The sequence below is a fragment of the Cherax quadricarinatus genome, chromosome 21 (assembly GCF_038502225.1).
Source record: "Cherax quadricarinatus isolate ZL_2023a chromosome 21, ASM3850222v1, whole genome shotgun sequence".
NCBI lineage: Eukaryota > Metazoa > Arthropoda > Malacostraca > Decapoda > Parastacidae > Cherax > Cherax quadricarinatus.
The window spans coordinates 32,645,429-32,667,209 of NC_091312.1; the positions used below are offsets into that span (position 1 = coordinate 32,645,429).

Here is a 21,781-nt window from a genome sequence, read left to right on the forward strand (position 1 = left end):
AGTGTATATGGGTAACCTCTTTTATGTAAATTACAATGTGTTGTTAAAACTTGTTAGTGTATGTTGTGTAGGATTGTTAGTGTATGTTGTGTAGGATTGTTAGTGTATGTTGTGTAGGATTGTTAGTGTATGTTGTGTAGGATTGTTAGTGTATGTTGTGTAGGATTGTTAGTGTATGTTGTGTAGGATTGTTAGTGTATGTTGTGTAGGATTGTTAGTGTATGTTGTGTAGGATTGTTAGTGTATGTTGTGTAGGATTGTTAGTGTATGTTGTGTAGGATTGTTAGTGTATGTTGTGTAGGATTGTTAGTGTATGTTGTGTAGGATTGTTAGTGTATGTTGTGTAGGATTGTTAGTGTATGTTGTGTAGGATTGTTAGTGTATGTTGTGTAGGATTGAGGATCCTACTGTACCCATTTTATATCTTTTTATTTAATATTAAGCTGTAAAGTTTTTAAATAAAATATAAAAAAAAAATCAACACAGCTAACAATATAAGGGCAGATAATACTATAAAGCACAATAGACATTATTTTAGCTAATAATGCCATCGGTAATATAGTATTAAGTGAATAGCAAAATATGTACACACAATATTAATTATTAACGTTGGGTCCAATCAGAGGACGCAACATGTATCCCAACTGGAGAGAAAAGGAACTGATGCTGCATAAATAAGATAAACGTTAGTTTATCTTATTTATGCAGTGCTAACTTCTGTGGAAACCCACTTAAAATCTTATGGATTTTGCAAAACATAACAAAAAAAGGTACAATACCGTGACTGGAACGATACACAAATAACCCGCACATAGAAGGGAGGAACTTACCACGACGTTTCGGTCCGACTTGGACCATTTACAGTCACACTGTGACTTTGTAAATAGTCCAAGTCGGACCGAAACGTCGTCGTAAGTTCTTCTCTTCTATGTGTGAGTTATTTGTGTATATGGGTATGCATGAAGTTATATTGATTTTGGCATAATACATGTGGTGTACTGTACTAGATGTAGTAAATGACTGAATTACGTGTATAACCAGCATGGTACCACATATATTTAAGGATGAGTTTGTACAACTAGTTGCTTTAAATCCAGTATATGTTATTGAGCACACCAGACCATGTTTTCTTGCAGGCTCATCGTTGAGTATCACAGAAAGTTTCACAGTTGCGCCTGATCACCTTCAGTTCAGCATCCATCCAAAGTCTTCTGGATCCAAGAGCAGGTTCATCCACCGCCGAAACTGGATGTAAACACGGACGCTGTGACAACGTGCTGCTGTAGATGTTGGTGGCAGAGTGTGACTGCATAGAAAAGGTGTTCGCAGAAACTCACGAAATTGTTGATAACACAGAATACACTGAGTTCTTCACCTCGGGTACCATTGTTCAGGCAGACAAGCGCCTCTTCTCCAGCTTAGGAGACCTCTGCCTGATTTTCTTAATACGTATTGTTCTTCAGTTTCATCGAAGCGAACCCTTTCCCAATGCCAAACAGGTCTGACGTTGTGTCACAGCCAGAGATCGCATGATCAAATAAGACAAGCTGCATGACTCTGGACCTACAGTTCTCTGCAGCCAATGAATGTTCCAGATTTTTTTTTAGCATAGTTTGTAGACTGCTAGGCTATGGGAACCAGTTTTCTCTGTTCAGCAGTTGGTGATGCTTGACGGTAAACATCACCCGAGGCAATCAAATCTTGTGTTAACGCGATCTCACTTTCAACCATGTGAGCTCAGTTGTAGCTGCGCTCTCTGCATATGCGTTGAATTGTTGCTTGAAAAATCAGTAGATCTTACAGGAAAGACATCATAGCTTCTTCTTTTACCTGATTAATTTGCAAGTTGAATGCAAACTACGCAATGTTTACGGAAAATGAAATCATGTTCATGAGAACGCTGAACATGGCTGTTATTTTTTTTATCAAGTCATGACTTGCACTGCTTCTGTTGTAGTATTTGTCTACATTTCTGATTCACAGATTCTCCTGCAAACTGTAAATATTATATTCTCGTACTTCACTTGCTTACTTGATTCCATTGCTTCTCTTCTCTCCAGTTCGTCAAGAGTTGACCAGAAACCAAAACTCTCTTCAGCATGCTGGTCCAGTGAACACCAGCGACGGAGCACAGGTTCTACAGATATTACAGGTTTTAATTTTTTTTTCTTTATGACTGCTTTAGCCATGTTCATTTTTCCCTTTATTAACGCTTCAGTCGTGTTCATGTTTTGATATTCTATGTAGAAATGGCCAGAAAATATATTTTTTTTGATGCAATAAGAACACAGTGAACAGGTGATATCACAACAGGCAGAATAACCACTGTTAAAAAACAGTAAAATCCTAAGCGCTTTCGTGATTTCTAACATTATTAAGGAACTGTAAATATAAAAGATCAACAGGAAGGCACAAGAATGAGATTTCACCTGTCGGTTAACTTACAACACCTGACCTTCTAATGATGATGTAGGAAGGTGGTCAAGGATCTATCAAACACCTTACATGCTACCCAAGCTTAAAGATTTTAACTTGTTGAATATATCTTAAATTCTTCCGAAATTTTATTAATTAATTTTTTGGGTATAAATTTAAATGATAGTCTGACAAAAAATATATATTCATCTCTTTAAAAAAAATGAACGCTCCACCGTCCTTATTAACACTTATTTTCTAACATGTTGTTGGGTATAGGTAGAGTATATATACCTCAGAAATTAATTCTGCATTTTATCTACGTCAGCTACAGACTGACCGGAGTAATAAGAGGATTTACGGGATCATCTTTCCTGTGTAGTACAAACCTGTGCAAGTTTCAACTTCTTCTTCTTCTTCTTCTTCTTATGATTATTATTATTATTATTATTATTATTATTATTATATTCACTGGAGCACTTAATCAGAAGACTTCATAAAACACCTAGAAAAATGGGAAGTAACCTGGTTTGACCAGAGGAAGGAAAGGGTAGCTCCAATGCCTTGAATCAAGAGCCCATCACCATTATCAGGGGGATCAGTTTTACTTGTCATTTAATGCCAGTATAGCTCGTGTACCAACTTGACTGATAAACAGTGCTTCAGTATTTGTTTTTTCCGTAATATTGAGTCTTTTAAAAATTCCAACGTTTTCAAACTATTGAGTCGCAAGACCTGCGAGGAGCGGGCAGGTATGTCCCAGAGCACGACACAGGACCTGCGAGGAGCGGGCAGGTATGTCCCAGAGCACGACACAGTACCTGCGAGGAGCGGGCAGGTATGTCCCAGAGCACGACACAGTACCTGCGAGGAGCGGGCAGGTATGTCCCAGAGCACGACACAGTACCTGCGAGGAGCGGGCAGGTATGTCCCAGAGCACGACAAAGTACCTGCGAGGAGCGGGCAGGTATGTCCCAGAGCACGACACAAGACCTACGAGGAGCGGGCAGGTATGTCCCAGAACACGACACAGGACCTGCGAGGAGCGAGCAGGTATGTCCCAGAGCACGACACAGTACCTGCGAGGAGCGGGCAGGTATGTCCCAGAGCACGACACAAGACCTACGAGGAGCGGGCAGGTATGTCCCAGAACACGACACAGGACCTGCGAGGAGCGGGCAGGTATGTCCCAGAGCACGACACAGGACCTGCGAGGAGCGGGCAGGTATGTCCCAGAACACGACACAAGACCTACGAGGAGCGGGCAGGTATGTCCCAGAACACGACACAGGACCTGCGAGGAGCGGGCAGGTATGTCCCAGAACACGACACAGGACCTGCGAGGAGCGGGCAGGTATGTCCCAGAGCACGACACAGTACCTGCGAGGAGCGGGCAGGTATGTCCCAGAGCACGACACAGGACCTGCGAGGAGCGGGCAGGTATGTCCCAGAGCACGACACAGGACCTGCGAGGAGCGGGCAGGTATGTCCCAGAGCACGACACAAGACCTACGAGGAGCGGGCAGGTATGTCCCAGAGCACGACACAGGACCTGCGAGGAGCGGGCAGGTATGTCCCAGAACACGACACAGGACCTGCGAGGAGCGGGCAGGTATGTCCCAGAGCACGACACAGGACTTGCGAGGAGCGAGCAGGTATGTCCCAGAGCACGACACAAGACCTGCGAGGAGCGGGCAGGTATGTCCCAGAGCACGACACAGGACCTGCGAGGAGCGGGCAGGTATGTCCCAGAGCACGACACAGGACCTGCGAGGAGCGGGCAGGTATGTCCCAGAGCACGACACAGGACCTGCGAGGAGCGGGCAGGTATGTCCCAGAGCACGACACAGGACCTGCGAGGAGCGGGCAGGTATGTCCCAGAGCACGACACAGGACCTGCGAGGAGCGGGCAGGTATGTCCCAGAGCACGACACAGGACTTGCGAGGAGCGAGCAGGTATGTCCCAGAGCACGACACAAGACCTGCGAGGAGCGGGCAGGTATGTCCCAGAGCACGACACAGGACCTGCGAGGAGCGGGCAGGTATGTCCCAGAGCACGACACAGGACCTGCGAGGAGCGGGCATGTATGTCCCAGCACGACACAGGACGCGCAAGGAGCGGGCAGGTATGTCCCAGAGCACGACACAAGACGTGCAATTAGCGGGCAAGTATGTTCCAGGGTACGGCACAAGACGTATAAGGAGCTGGCAGGTGTGTCCCAGAGCACGGCACAAGACGTGCAAAGAGCGGGCACGTATGTCCCAGGGCACGACACAGGACGTGCAAGGAGCGGGCAGGTATGTCCCAGAGCACGACACAAGACGTGCGAGGAGCGGGCAGGTACGTCCCAGAGCACGACACAAGACGTGCGAGGAGCGGGCAGGTACGTCCCAGAACACGACACAAGACGTGCGAGGAGCGTGCAGGTACGTCCTAGAGCATGACACAAGACGTGCGAGGAGCGGGCAGGTACGTCCCAGAACACGACACAAGACGTGCGAGGAGCGTGCAGGTACGTCCTAGAGCATGACACAAGACGTGCGAGGAGCGGGCAGGTACGTCCCAGAACACGACACATGACGTGCGAGGAGCGGGTAGGTACGTCCCAGAACACGACGATCAAACCAGTCAGACATGTGATCAGAGGAGAAATAGAAAAGTCTAAAAGGTTGAGCTGGAAAAGAAAGTGTTGAAGAGGTTGGCTAAGCCAGGCAAAGAGCCGGGTACAAAGTTGTCAAAATAAAATGAAAAAAAGAAGAGAGTAGATTCTTAAAGGATTTGTGATTTTTAAACACGAGATCAAAGAGAACATTCAACGTTAGAGGAAGATGGTTAATTAAACTTCCTTTCTAGAAAGATGAGCTGTTAAAGATGGTGGACAATAAAAAGACCTTGACGATTCCTTGCAAGATACGTAACCTAACTTTCAATAACACATATTTACATATATTTAATTACGAGTAGCGATAATTACTTCAACTGACTACTAATGTTCAGCAACGAGGAAGACTTGGTCGTTATTTAAACATCTGGAAACCACACACTCATTGATGAGTTGTGTATTGAGTTAAGAAGTGTCAGTACGACTATAATTATTGACACCATCCTCAGAGTGGGAAGGAAAAGATGTTATGTCTAGAACTGGAAAACGCGTCAATTGGAACTTGTTCAAAACTAGAAAGAGTTGAGACAGCACTAGAGACTCAAATATTGAAAAGAAATAGGAGATCAGTAGAGAGTGGGTGAAGTTTTCCTGAGAAAATATAGAAAATAAGACACAGCTGTAGGTAAGGTCAGTTTAAAAAAGAAAAAAAAAATGCTGTCTACAGTAATGAAGTTTAACGGTGTTTGATCTCTTTGTTTCGTTGAATCTTCTCACTCTTAACCCAACATCTCAGAATGTCATGTGGAAACACTGGTGTAATACAAAATCTTTACCAACAAATACTTTAACACCTTACTTAATGTACCAGGCGCTGTGGATGAGAAACTATAAATATGTATACTTGAATTTATGTTTACTAGGAGCCCTACTTACATATACTACGAGAGAGTTTCAACAAATACAGTGACAAACACTTCCTCGTAAAACTAATAAGTCATAATACCGTGGCTGGAAGAATTTTCAACTAACCCACAAATTAACGAATCTTTAGACGACGTTTCGGTCCGTCGTGGACCATTATCACATCGCGAATTGATAATGGTCAGGACGCATCCAATTGTCGTCTAAAGTTTCCTCTCCAAATTGTGGGCGAGTAGTGAGCTTCCTTGGTAAACACAGTCTTATAATCGCTGCTAGTAAAGCCGGTAATAAGATCAAGGCGCACCCTACCCTGCCACACAGTCTTGTCTCCCAGCAGCTTGACACAAAGCTCTACCCTGCCACACGGTCTTGTCTCCCAGCAGCCTGACACAAAGCTCTACCCTGCCACACGGTCTTGTCTCCCAGCAGCCTGACACAAAGCTCTACCCTGCCACACAGTCTTGTCTCCCAGCAGCCTGACACAAAGCTCTACCCTGCCACACGGTCTTGTCTCCCAGCAGCCTGACACAAAGCTCTACCCTGCCACACAGTCTTGTCTCCCAGCAGCTTGACACAAAGCTCTACCCTGCCACACGGTCTTGTCTCCCAGCAGCCTGACACAAAGCTCTACCCTGCCACACAGTCTTGTTTCCCAGCAGCCTGACACAAAGCTCTACCCTGCCACACGGTCTTGTCTCCCAGCAGCCTGACACAAAGCTCTACCCTGCCACACAGTCTTGTCTCCCAGCAGCTTGACACAAAGCTCTACCCTGCCACACGGTCTTGTTTCCCAGCAGCTTGACACAAAGCTCTACCCTGCCACACGGTCTTGTCTCCCAGCAGCTTGACACAAAGCTCTACCCTGCCACACAGTCTTGTTTCCCAGCAGCCTGACACAAAGCTCTACCCTGCCACACGGTCTTGTCTCCCAGCAGCCTGACACAAAGCTCTACCCTGCCACACAGTCTTGTTTCCCAGCAGCCTGACACAAAGCTCTACCCTGCCACACGGTCTTGTCTCCCAGCAGCCTGACACAAAGCTCTACCCTGCCACACGGTCTTGTCTCCCAGCAGCCTGACACAAAGCTCTACCCTGCCACACAGTCTTGTTTCCCAGCAGCCTGACACAAAGCTCTACCCTGCCACACGGTCTTGTCTCCCAGCAGCCTGACACAAAGCTCTACCCTGCCACACGGTCTTGTCTCCCAGCAGCCTGACACAAAGCTCTACCCTGCCACACAGTCTTGTCTCCCAGCAGCCTGACACAAAGCTCTACCCTGCCACACGGTCTTGTCTCCCAGCAGCCTGACACAAAGCTCTACCCTGCCACACGGTCTTGTCTCCCAGCAGCCTGACACAAAGCTCTACCCTGCCACACGGTCTTGTCTCCCAGCAGCCTGACACAAAGCTCTACCCTGCCACACAGTCTTGTCTCCCAGCAGCTTGACACAAAGCTCTACCCTGCCACACAGTCTTGTCTCCCAGCAGCCTGACACAAAGCTCTACCCTGCCACACGGTCTTGTCTCCCAGCAGCCTGACACAAAGCTCTACCCTGCCACACGGTCTTGTCTCCCAGCAGCCTGACACAAAGCTCTACCCTGCCACACAGTCTTGTCTCCCAGCAGCCTGACACAAACCTCTACCCTGCCACACGGTCTTGTCTCCCAGCAGCCTGACACAAAGCTCTACCCTGCCACACGGTCTTGTCTCCCAGCAGCCTGACACAAAGCTCTACCCTGTCACACAGTCTTGTCTCCCAGCAGCCTGACACAAAGCTCTACCCTGCCACACGGTCTTGTCTCCCAGCAGCCTGACACAAAGCTCTACCCTGCCACACGGTCTTGTCTCCCAGCAGCCTGACACAAAGCTCTACCCTGCCACACGGTCTTGTCTCCCAGCAGCCTGACACAAAGCTCTACCCTGCCACACGGTCTTGTCTCCCAGCAGCCTGACACAAAGCTCTACCCTGCCACACGGTCTTGTCTCCCAGCAGCCTGACACAAAGCTCTACCCTGCCACACGGTCTTGTCTCCCAGCAGCCTGACACAAAGCTCTACCCTGTCACACAGTCTTGTCTCCCAGCAGCCTGACACAAAGCTCTACCCTGCCACACGGTCTTGTCTCCCAGCAGCCTGACACAAAGCTCTACCCTGCCACACGGTCTTGTCTCCCAGCAGCCTGACACAAAGCTCTACCCTGCCACACGGTCTTGTCTCCCAGCAGCCTGACACAAAGCTCTACCCTGCCACACGGTCTTGTCTCCCAGCAGCCTGACACAAAGCTCTACCCTGCCACACGGTCTTGTCTCCCAGCAGCTTGACACAAAGCTCTACCCTGCCACACAGTCTTGTCTCCCAGCAGCCTGACACAAAGCTCTACCCTGCCACACAGTCTTGTCTCCCAGCAGCCTGACACAAAGCTCTACCCTGCCACACAGTCTTGTCTCCCAGCAGCCTGACACAAAGCTCTACCCTGCCACACAGTCTTGTCTCCCAGCAGCTTGACACAAAGCTCTACCCTGCCACACAGTCTTGTCTCCCAGCAGCCTGACACAAAGCTCTACCCTGCCACACGGTCTTGTCTCCCAGCAGCCTGACACAAAGCTCTACCCTGCCACACGGTCTTGTCTCCCAGCAGCCTGACACAAAGCTCTACCCTGCCACACAGTCTTGTCTCCCAGCAGCCTGACACAAAGCTCTACCCTGCCACACAGTCTTGTCTCCCAGCAGCCTGACACAAAGCTCTACCCTGCCACACAGTCTTGTCTCCCAGCAGCTTGACACAAAGCTCTACCCTGCCACACAGTCTTGTCTCCCAGCAGCCTGACACAAAGCTCTACCCTGCCACACGGTCTTGTCTCCCAGCAGCCTGACACAAAGCTCTACCCTGCCACACGGTCTTGTCTCCCAGCAGCCTGACACAAAGCTCTACCCTGCCACACGGTCTTGTCTCCCAGCAGCCTGACACAAAGCTCTACCCTGCCACACGGTCTTGTCTCCCAGCAGCTTGACACAAAGCTCTACCCTGCCACACAGTCTTGTCTCCCAGCAGCCTGACACAAAGCTCTACCCTGCCACACAGTCTTGTCTCCCAGCAGCCTGACACAAAGCTCTACCCTGCCACACAGTCTTGTCTCCCAGCAGCCTGACACAAAGCTCTACCCTGCCACACAGTCTTGTCTCCCAGCAGCTTGACACAAAGCTCTACCCTGCCACACAGTCTTGTCTCCCAGCAGCCTGACACAAAGCTCTACCCTGCCACACGGTCTTGTCTCCCAGCAGCCTGACACAAAGCTCTACCCTGCCACACGGTCTTGTCTCCCAGCAGCCTGACACAAAGCTCTACCCTGCCACACAGTCTTGTCTCCCAGCAGCCTGACACAAAGCTCTACCCTGCCACACAGTCTTGTCTCCCAGCAGCCTGACACAAAGCTCTACCCTGCCACACAGTCTTGTCTCCCAGCAGCTTGACACAAAGCTCTACCCTGCCACACAGTCTTGTCTCCCAGCAGCCTGACACAAAGCTCTACCCTGCCACACGGTCTTGTCTCCCAGCAGCCTGACACAAAGCTCTACCCTGCCACACGGTCTTGTCTCCCAGCAGCCTGACACAAAGCTCTACCCTGCCACACAGTCTTGTCTCCCAGCAGCCTGACACAAAGCTCTACCCTGCCACACGGTCTTGTCTCCCAGCAGCCTGACACAAAGCTCTACCCTGCCACACGGTCTTGTCTCCCAGCAGCCTGACACAAAGCTCTACCCTGCCACACAGTCTTGTCTCCCAGCAGCCTGACACAAAGCTCTACCCTGCCACACGGTCTTGTCTCCCAGCAGCCTGACACAAAGCTCTACCCTGCCACACGGTCTTGTCTCCCAGCAGCCTGACACAAAGCTCTACCTTGCCACACGGTCTTGTCTCCCAGCAGCCTGACACAAAGCTCTACCCTGCCACACAGTCTTGTCTCCCAGCAGCCTGACACAAAGCTCTACCCTGCCACACAGTCTTGTCTCCCAGCAGCCTGACACAAAGCTCTACCCTGCCACACGGTCTTGTCTCCCAGCAGCCTGACACAAAGCTCTACCTTGCCACACGGTCTTGTCTCCCAGCAGCCTGACACAAAGCTCTACCCTGCCACACAGTCTTGTCTCCCAGCAGCCTGACACAAAGCTCTACCCTGCCACACGGTCTTGTCTCCCAGCAGCCTGACACAAAGCTCTACCCTGCCACACGGTCTTGTCTCCCAGCAGCCTGACACAAAGCTCTACCCTGCCACACAGTCTTGTCTCCCAGCAGCCTGACACAAAGCTCTACCCTGCCACACAGTCTTGTCTCCCAGCAGCCTGACACAAAGCTCGACTCCAACGAGATACGACGCATTAGTGTGAAGTTGCAACAAATGCAGCAACAGATATGGAGAGTGAAAAAGGAATGCACACAATTGATTTACATTTCTCTCTCTCGGTGGGACAAAGGTATGAAACATTACTGGAAACTGAAAAAAAAAACATTGTTGTGTTTGGATTATGTGTGTCAAAACACTCTCGTATAAGTTTAATACAAGACGATCAATGGTATAGTTGTTCAGGTATTATTGTCACTGGATACTAGGAACACAAGATGACATGCTTACAACATGCAAGAAAATATGTGTGCGGGAAACTCACCATATAACTGGATCAAGAGCAGAAGGCACTGAAGAAGCACTACCCTGGCCATTCTTCAAGGTCACGTCGAGTTCAGGTCACCAGGTAAGAGGTGACTGGTAAATAGACGAGGTGTTACAAGTGCTTTGCGGAAGTCAGGTCACCTGGTGAAGGGTGACTGCTGTGAAAGTTAGGTCACCAGACGAAGTCAGATCACCAGGCGAAGAGTGATGACCTGACGTGAAGACCAGGCCGCCAGGTGCTGGGTATGAAGTGATGGTCAGGTCACTGGGCGAGCGTGGAAGGTTACCATCAGGTAAAGATAAATCATCACATAGACACTGATCATTTAATGAACGAGACTTGACGGTATAAGCGGCGAGGTCAGCCGGTGACCAACTACACGAGGACAATAACTGACCAGACGAGGTCAGTCACTGACCTCTTGGCTGGAGACGTTTATTAAAAAAGATGTTTTTGTTTAGTACTTCCATTCACTGTTTATAGTTACATTTAAAACATTATATTGTTATTCTGTATCTCCAACGTTACTTTATATTTTAGTTCTGTTCTCTGTTTATAATTCTTTTCTCTACTTTCCTTCTGTTCTCTATTTAATGGTTCTGGTTTGCGTATTTTACTGAGAAATAACAAGTTTTAAACCATATGCTCAGTAATGCTGCTATTTTCTCAAATTTTCTCACTTTCATACTTGATTTAAACACTTTTTTTTTTATCTGTGATCCATAACTGTCATTGCTTCCTGGACAACAATGGTTTCAATAGTAACATTTTCGGACAAACACTACCGGACAAAACTGTGTCGATAACTACACACTGAGCGTCTGTTCTAATCTGAACACAACCGAACGCTTCACATAGATCTTTGTGTTCATACTTAAACACTCCAAGACAGCTAAGAAAAAATTAAATTATGTAATGAAAATATCCAAAATTATAGGCAGATCACAAGTTTAAAGAAAGCAGTTAGATAAAACAAGACATTCTGACAAGTGACACATGAGTTAGAAGTTTGTTCATGACATGTACTACAAGTTAGTTTTATAGCTGATACTCTCATCAACTATAATAAGAACAAGCTTTTTTTTCCACAGAAGCCAATCCTTTTAATAACAGTAAGCATTACACTGTTCCCAAGACAATCACAGTGATTATCTGTCTGTTTATTTTCCAGTCCATGTCATGTATAATACAGGTTAGGTCTGTATCAAGTGTTTTTTTTTTTTTGATAACTAAGGGTTTGTCATTATATCCTGGTAATGTTGTTACAACTTTCGTCATTATATTTTGGTCATGTCACAACGTTCATTATATCCTGGTCATGTCACAACGTTCATTATATCCTGGTCATGTTACAACGTTCATTATATCTTGGTCATGTCACAACGTTCATTATATCCTCGTCATGTCACAAAGTTCATTATATCCTCGTCATGTCACAACGTTCATTATATCCTGGTCATGTCACAACGTTCACTATATCCTCGTCATTATATCCTGATCATGTCACAACGCTCATTATATCCTCGTCATTATATTCTCGTCGTGTCACAACGTTCATTATATATATCCTCGTCATTATATTACACAAGATCATCATATCCTAGCCATGGCATAACTATAAGATTTTACACTTAAAAAACAAAAAAAAATCATATAATATAAAAACTTACCTAATGCCATGGAAAATAACCTTTACTATTGTTAAATGTGTCCATATGTGTCGTAACATCACTTGAGTCGAAGTGATTTTCAATTAGCTGTTATTTTAACCTATATTGTGGCATGTCACGGGAACCATTTTATTTTTTTCTTGATTATAGGAATTCAAGTTACAGCTTTAATTTCTTTAAGACAAACACATAATGCACTTTAAGTTCCTTTTCTTAATACAACTGTTCGAGTAGCCGGTCCTAAAGAAGATGGAGAGATCACGGTATATTTACATTGTCTTATACTTAAGTCTAATTATAGATTCACTATAAATCTTATGATTACAAGCGTTGATCCTGATATCAACCTCTTATTGAATGACTTAATTGAATCAAACAGCAACTGTAATTACTACACAGCAGAACAAACAAAGGCACTTCTCAGAGCCAACAACAACATAACTGTCTTTAACTACAATGTCAGATCTTTAAGCAAACATTACGATGACCTCACAGCATTACTAAATTCCCTGCATGCCAGTATGTCCATCATTACTCTCACCGAAACCTGGCTAAAGCCAGATACTACAGATGTCTATGCCATTCCTGGTTACACAGCCATACACAACTGTAGGCCAGATCAACAAGGGGGTGGCACAGCTATATACTACTCAGACCAACTAGAATGTATCACTAATACTTGCACAAGGGATGAACATGGGGAATATATAATAGCTAAATTCAAATCCAAATACCTACAAAAACCTCTCACAGTGATAAACATCTACAGAGTACCACAGTCAAACATTAGCCATTTTAGTGAAAACCTGGGAAGTATGATTACTGATGCACACATGAATAAAGATCACTTACTACTCTCAGGTGACTTCAATATAAATCTCCTGCAAGACCAAGACCCACATGTTACTGAATTCACAAACACTATGAATAACTGCTTGTTGCTACCAACAGTAACAAAGCCTACAAGAATTACAGAGACTAGTGTTTCCCTATTAGACCACATCTGGACCAACACCATATCCCCTTTAAAATCAGGCATAATCACAGATAATACCACAGACCACTACCCTACCTTTCTCATAACCAATCTAGGTAAATTACCCCAAGACGCTACTAAAGTAACCTTCAGACTTCATAATGAGGCAGCCATTAATAACTTCACAACAGCAATAACAAACATCAACTGGCTGAGCTAGAAATCTAGACAGATACTGATGAATGTTTTAATAATTTTCTAAAAAAAGACCCAATACCTCTATAACAAGCACTGCCCTAAAAAAAAAAAACATCACAGCTAAGAGACTGAACAGTCCCTGGTTAACACCCAGCATCCTCAAATCCATAAATATAAAGCACCTATACAAAAAACAGTACAGAATGGGTCACATAACTAGAGACCAAACAAAACGTTACTCATCAATCCTAACCAGCCTGATAAGAAGGGCAAAAAAATTGTATTATGAGAGCAGATTATCGAAGTTAAAAGGTGATATAAAAAAGACCTGGAAAATCCTATCTGAAATTCCAGGTACAAAGAAGATACCAGGAAACAGAACAATGAAACTAAGAAAACCAGATGAACCCCAACTCCCACCGACTGAAACAGCAAACAGACTCAATGTTTTCTTCTCCACCATAGGAAAAAACCTGGCGGATAAAATCCCATGCTCAAATACCCCACCCAGTGACTACCTCACTGGCAACTACCCGAACACACTGTTCCTAGCTCTAACCCAACAGAAGTCTCCCTTATTATCAACACACTAAAAACAAGACAGGAGATTTAAATACCTTACCACCCTTTATATACAAAAAAGCTTCACAAGTGCTGTCACCAATCATTGCAACACTAACAAAACCATCGAATTCTCTACCTTCCCCATAGTTCTCAAAATAGTGAGGGTCACCCCGATCCGTAAAGGAGGAGACCAAACAGACTTGAATAACTATAGGCCAATATCCAACTTACACCCTCTCTCTAAAATCTTTGAAAAATTAATTCATAAGCGAATCTATTCCTAACTCATCTCCCACAACATACTCAACCGCTGTCAGTTTGGGTTCAGGCCTAATAAAAATACGAACGATGCTATTATACACATGCTAGAACAAATATACACTGCACACGAGAAAAAAAGAAGTCCCATTGGGGATCTTCATTGATTTACGTAAAGCTTTTGATACAGTTGACCATGATTTGCTGCACATAAAATTGTCACACTATGGTATAAGAGGGCACTCCCTCAACTACCTAAAGTCATACCTTAGCAACAGAAGCCAATATGTGTACACAAATGGAGCAAACTCTTCCACACAGCCAATTACAGTTGGTGTCCCACAGGGAAGTGTCCTTGGCCCTCTTCTCTTTCTCATTTACATAAACGACCTACCAAATGCATCGCAACTACTCAAACCCACACTATTTGCAGATGACACTACATACGTCTTCTCTCACCCAAGCCCAGTCATGCTAGCCAATACTGTAAATACCGAATTACAGAAAATATCTACCTGGATGATGATTAACAAACTTACTCTCAATATTGACAAAACCTACTTCATTCAGTTTGGAAACAGAACTACAGATGTCCCTCTTAACATAATGATAAACGGATCACCTATCACAAAGCTCACAGAGGGAAAATTCTTAGGAATCCACCTTGATAATAGACTCAAATTTCAAACACATGTACAACAAATTTCCAAGAAAATTTCCAAGACCGTAGGCATACTATCGAAGATACGGTACTATGTTCCACAGTCAGCCCTCCTGGCCCTATATCACTCACTCATTTACCCCTATCTCACCTATGGAATTTGTGCATGGGGCTCAACAACAATAAATCATCTCAGACCATTAATTACCCAACAAAAGGCTGCAGTCAGAATGATAACAAATTCCCACTACAGGCAGCATACTCCACCAATATTCAAAACTCTAAACTTACTCACCGTACAAAACATCCATACTTATTATTGTACCTACTACATACATAGAACACTTAACTCGGATATAAACCCTCCCCTCAAACTTCTCCTTACCAACCTCAACAGAACACATGACCATAACACAAGGCACAGATCACTCTTTGATGTTCCTCGTGTCCATCTCACACTATGTAAAAACTCAATGCACATAAAAGGCCCAAAAATCTGGAATTCATTACCTGTGAATATAAAAGAAATACTGTCTGTTTATCAATTCAAGACTCTTCTTAAAAACCACTTACTCACCCACAACTAAATAAATACTGAATAACTGTATCTCATAAATGTATAACCTGTGACCCTATCAAACTATGTTTTTTTTAATTACATTACCTAATAGAATACTCCATTCTCTTGAATGCTCAGTAACTCATCTAATGACCACATGACCTGTTTCTGCACTACAAATCATTGATTTTATTCAATTTGATTGGATTATATTATAAATTATTATGCTACAAATTTATACAACTATAAAGCTTCTTATTTGAAATAGTGCTCATTTGTACTTCATGTTGTAATTTGTTTACTGTAATTTTTACCACTGAATATATCATTGCTTAGTTAATCTTAAGTTAATTTTAAGCCTGCCCACAATGCTCTGCATACAAGGGGCTTTTGGCATGTACACTCAACCACTATATATCTTTTGTACAACTATGTATCATGTGCAAATAATACACCGACTCCAGGCTGATGGACTGATTACACCCACTCCAGGCTGATGGACTGATTACACCCACTCCAGGCTGATGGACTGATTACACCCACTCCAGGCTGATGGACTGATTACACCCACTCCAGGCTGATGGACTGATTACACCGACTCCAGGCTTATGGACTGATTACACCGACTCCAGGCTGATGGACTGATTACACCCACTCCAGGCTGATGGAGTGATTACACCCACTCCAGGCTGATGGACTGATTACACCGACTCCAGGCTTATGGACTGATTACACCGACTCCAGGCTGATGGACTGATTACACCCACTCCAGGCTGATGGACTGATTACACCGACTCCAGGCTGATGGACTGATTACACCGACTCCAGGCTGATGGACTGATAACACCCACTCCAGGCTGATGGACTGATAACACCCACTCCAGGCTTATGGACTGATTACACCCACTCCAGGCTGATGGACTGATTACACCCACTCCAGGCTGATGGACTGATAACACCCACTCCAGGCTGATGGACTGATTACACCGACTCCAGGCTGATGGACTGATAACACCCACTCCAGGCTGATGGACTGATAACACCCACTCCAGGCTGATGGACTGATAACACCCACTCCAGGCTGATGGACTGATTACACCCACTCCAGGCTGATGGACTGATTACACCGACTCCAGGCTGATGGACTGATAACACCCACTCCAGGCTGATGGACTGATAACACCCACTCCAGGCTGATGGACTGATTACACCCACTCCAGGCTGATGGACTGATTACACCGACTCCAGGCTTATGGACTGATTACACCGACTCCAGGCTGATGGACTGATTACACCCACTCCAGGCTGATGGAGTGATTACACCCACTCCAGGCTGATGGACTGATTACACCGACTCCAGGCTTATGGACTGATTACACCGACTCCAGGCTGATGGACTGATTACACCCACTCCAGGCTGATGGACTGATTACACCGACTCCAGGCTGATGGACTGATTACACCGACTCCAGGCTGATGGACTGATAACACCCACTCCAGGCTGATGGACTGATAACACCCACTCCAGGCTTATGGACTGATTACACCCACTCCAGGCTGATGGACTGATTACACCCACTCCAGGCTGATGGACTGATAACACCCACTCCAGGCTGATGGACTGATTACACCGACTCCAGGCTGATGGACTGATAACACCCACTCCAGGCTGATGGACTGATAACACCCACTCCAGGCTGATGGACTGATAACACCCACTCCAGGCTGATGGACTGATTACACCCACTCCAGGCTGATGGACTGATTACACCGACTCCAGGCTGATGGACTGATAACACCCACTCCAGGCTGATGGACTGATAACACCCACTCCAGGCTGATGGACTGATAACACCCACTCCAGGCTGATGGACTGATTACACCCACTCCAGGCTGATGGACTGATTACACCCACTCCAGGCTGATGGACTGATAACACCCACTCCAGGCTGATGGACTGATTACACCCACTCCAGGCTGATGGACTGATAACACCCACTCCAGGCTGATGGACTGATAACACCCACTCCAGGCTGATGGACTGATTACACCCACTCCAGGCTGATGGACTGATTACACCCACTCCAGGCTGATGGACTGATTACACCGACTCCAGGCTGATGGACTGATTACACCGACTCCAGGCTGATGGACTGATAACACCCACTCCAGGCTGATGGACTGATTACACCCACTCCAGGCTGATGGACTGATTACACCCACTCCAGGCTGATGGACTGATTACACCGACTCCAGGCTGATGGACTGATAACACCCACTCCAGGCTGATGGACTGATTACACCGACTCCAGGCTGATGGACTGATTACACCGACTCCAGGCTGATGGACTGATAACACCCACTCCAGGCTGATGGACTGATAACACCCACTCCAGGCTTATGGACTGATTACACCCACTCCAGGCTGATGGACTGATTACACCCACTCCAGGCTGATGGACTGATAACACCCACTCCAGGCTGATGGACTGATTACACCGACTCCAGGCTGATGGACTGATAACACCCACTCCAGGCTGATGGACTGATAACACCCACTCCAGGCTGATGGACTGATAACACCCACTCCAGGCTGATGGACTGATTACACCCACTCCAGGCTGATGGACTGATTACACCCACTCCAGGCTGATGGACTGATTACACCGACTCCAGGCTGATGGACTGATAACACCCACTCCAGGCTGATGGACTGATAACACCCACTCCAGGCTGATGGACTGATAACACCCACTCCAGGCTGATGGACTGATTACACCCACTCCAGGCTGATGGACTGATAACACCCACTCCAGGCTGATGGACTGATTACACCCACTCCAGGCTGATGGACTGATAACACCCACTCCAGGCTGATGGACTGATAACACCCACTCCAGGCTGATGGACTGATTACACCCACTCCAGGCTGATGGACTGATTACACCGACTCCAGGCTGATGGACTGATTACACCGACTCCAGGCTGATGGACTGATTACACCGACTCCAGGCTGATGGACTGATTACACCCACTCCAGGCTGATGGACTGATTACACCCACTCCAGGCTGATGGACTGATAACACCCACTCCAGGCTGATGGACTGATAACACCCACTCCAGGCTGATGGACTGATTACCTCAATCTCCTTCTGATCTTCACTCCTTTTGATTGTATTGGACTGATGAAGCTACTGTGTGGCGAAACGTTTCTACAGTCAAGATACCCAAGTGTTGTACATGTGTCCAGTTTAACAAGCTTTGCCGGACCACCACCAGGCGGCTCTCAGCTGCTACACATACCTTCTACTCAGAGTCTTTCCAAATAAATAAGTTTACTGTGTTTTTCCTGCTCTTGTATACATCAGGAAATAATTCCAGCATACATGTCCTAAAGTGATTGTATTTTGTGTTTATTTTCTTGTTACTATTTGTTGGGTAATGTACTTGTTGGGTAATGTACTTGTTGGGTAATGTACTTGTTGGGTAATGTACTTGTTGGGTAATGTACTTGTTGGGTAATGTACTTGTTGGGTAATGTACTTGTTGGGAAATGTACTTGTTGAGTAATGTACTTGTTGGGTAATGTACTTGTTGGGTAATGTACTTGTTGGGTAATGTACTTGTTGGGTAATGTACTTATTGTACTTGTTGAGTAATGTACTTGTTGAGTAATGTACTTGTTGGGAAATTGTTGGGTAATGTACTTGTTGGGTAATGTACTTGTTGAGTAATGTACTTGTTGGGTAATGTACTTGTTGGTACTTGTTGAGTAATGTAATGTACTTGTTGGGTAATGTACTTGTTGGGTAATGTACTTGTTGAGTAATGTACTTGTTGAGTAATGTACTTGTTGGGTAATGTACTTGTTGGGTAATGTACTTGTTGGGTAATGTACTTGTTGGGTAATGTACTTGTTGAGTAATGTACTTGTTGGGTAATGTACTTGTTGGGTAATGTACTTGTTGAGTAATGTACTTGTTGGGTAATGTACTTGTTGAGTAATGTACTTTTGGGTAATGTACTTGTTGGGTAATGTACTTGTTGGGTAATGTACTTGTTGGGTAATGTACTTGTTGAGTAATGTACTTGTTGAGTAATGTACTTGTTGGGTAATGTACTTGTTGGGTAATGTACTTGTTGGGTAATGTACTTGTTGGGTAATGTACTTGTTGGGTAATGTACTTGTTGGGTAATGTACTTTTGGGTAGGTAATGTACTTGTTGAGTAATGTACTTGTTGGGTAATGTACTTGTTGGGTAATGTACTTGTTGGGTAATGTACTTGTTGGGTAATGTACTTGTTGGGTAATGTACTTGTTGGGTAATGTACTTGTTGAGTAATGTACTTGTTGGGTAATGTACTTGTTGGGTAATGTACTTGTTGGGTAATGTACTTGTTGGGTAATGTACTTGTTGGGTAATGTACTTGTTGAGTAATGTACTTTTGGGTAATGTACTTGTTGAGTAATGTACTTGTTGGGTAATGTACTTGTTGGGTAATGTACTTGTTGGGTAATGTACTTGTTGAGTATTGTATTTTTGGGTAATGTACTTGTTGAGTAATGTACTTGTTGGGTAATGTACTTGTTGAGTAATGTACTTTTGGGTAATGTACTTGTTGGGTAATGTACTTGTTGAGTAATGTACTTGTTGAGTAATGTACTTGTTGGGTAATGTACTTGTTGGATAATGTACTTGTTGGGTAATGTACTTGTTGGGTAATGTACTTTTGGGTAATGTACTTGTTGGGTAATGTACTTGTTGAGTAATGTACTTGTTGGGTAATGTACTTGTTGAGTAATGTACTTGTTGGGTAATGTACTTGTTGGGTAATGTACTTGTTGGGTAATGTACTTGTTGGGTAATGTACTTGTTGGGTAATGTACTTGTTGGGTAATGTACTTGTTGGGTAATGTACTTGTTGAGTAATGTACTTGTTGGGTAATGTACGTGTTGGGTAATGTACTTGTTGAGTAATGTACTTTTGGGTAATGTATTTGTTGAGTAATGTACTTTTGGGTAATGTACTTGTTGGATAATGTACTTGTTGGGTAATGTACTTGTTGGGTAATGTACTTGTTGGGTAATGTACTTGTTGGGTAATGTACTTGTTGAGTAATGTACTTGTTGGGTAATGTACGTGTTGGGTAATGTACTTGTTGAGTAATGTACTTGTTGGGTAATGTACTTGCTGGGTAATGTACTTGTTGGGTAATGTACTTGTTGAGTAATGTACTTGTTGGGTAATGTACTTGTTGGGTAATGTAGTTGTTGTAAATGTACTTGTAATGTACTTGTTGGGTAATGTACTTGTTGGGTAATGTACTTGTTGGGTAATGTACTTGTTGGGTAATGTACTTGTTGGGTAATGTACTTGTTGAGTAATGTACTTGTTGGGTAATGTACTTCTTGGGTAATGTACTTGTTATGTAATGTACTTGTTGGGTAATGTACTTGTTGAGTAATGTACTTGTTGGGTAATGTACTTGTTGGGTAATGTACTTGTTGAGTAATGTACTTGTTGGGTAATGTACTTGTTGGGTAATGTACTTGTTGGGTAATGTACTTGTTGGGTAATGTACTTGTTGGGTAATGTACTTGTTGGGTAATGTACTTGTTGAGTAATGTACTTGTTGGGTAATGTACTTGTTGGGTAATGTACTTGTTGAGTAATGTACTTGTTGGGTAATGTACTTGTTGGGTAATGTACTTGTTATGTAATGTACTTGTTGGGTAATGTACTTGTTGAGTAATGTACTTGTTGGGTAATGTACTTGTTGGGTAATGTACTTGTTGGGTAATGTACTTGTTGGGTAATGTACTTGTTGAGTAATGTAATGTACTTGTTGGGTAATGTACTTGTTGGGTAATGTACTTGTTGGGTAATGTACTTTTTGGGTAAAGTACTTGTTGAGTAATGTACTTGTTGGGTAATGTACTTGTTGGGTAATGTACTTGTTGGGTAATGTACTTGTTGGGTAATGTACTTGTTGAGTAATGTACTTGTTGGGTTATGTACTTGTTATGCAATGTACTTGTTTCGTATATGCTTTGTAACTTTTGCAGTTTTTAAATATACATATAAAACTGTTTTTAAATTTAGAAAAATAAATCGTTGCTGGTCATGTTTCGGTGAAACAAATAATGCTGCCGACCACCTCTGTGAAAATCATTATATATAAACTTTTTATTGTCTAAATTTTATTTATTTTATTTTTTTCCTTGTAACTTAGTACTAAGTTAACATGAGTAAGGTACTACACGTGAATATATAATTGATTAC

General features: G+C 44.6%; 1 protein-coding gene across 5 annotated transcripts in view; it reads right to left on the reverse strand.

Moving 5' to 3' along the window:
• Window positions 1–21,781, reverse strand: part of LOC128689149 (uncharacterized) — a 300,470-nt gene that overhangs the window by 198,967 nt on the left and 79,722 nt on the right. For all 5 annotated transcript variants that reach the window (XM_070087358.1, XM_070087361.1, XM_070087360.1 and 2 more), the window contains exon 2: window positions 10,607–11,501. In XM_070087358.1, coding sequence (XP_069943459.1) covers window positions 10,607–10,658 — 52 coding nt within the window. In that variant the 5' untranslated portion in view covers window positions 10,659–11,501. The remainder of the gene's footprint in view (window positions 1–10,606; window positions 11,502–21,781) is intronic.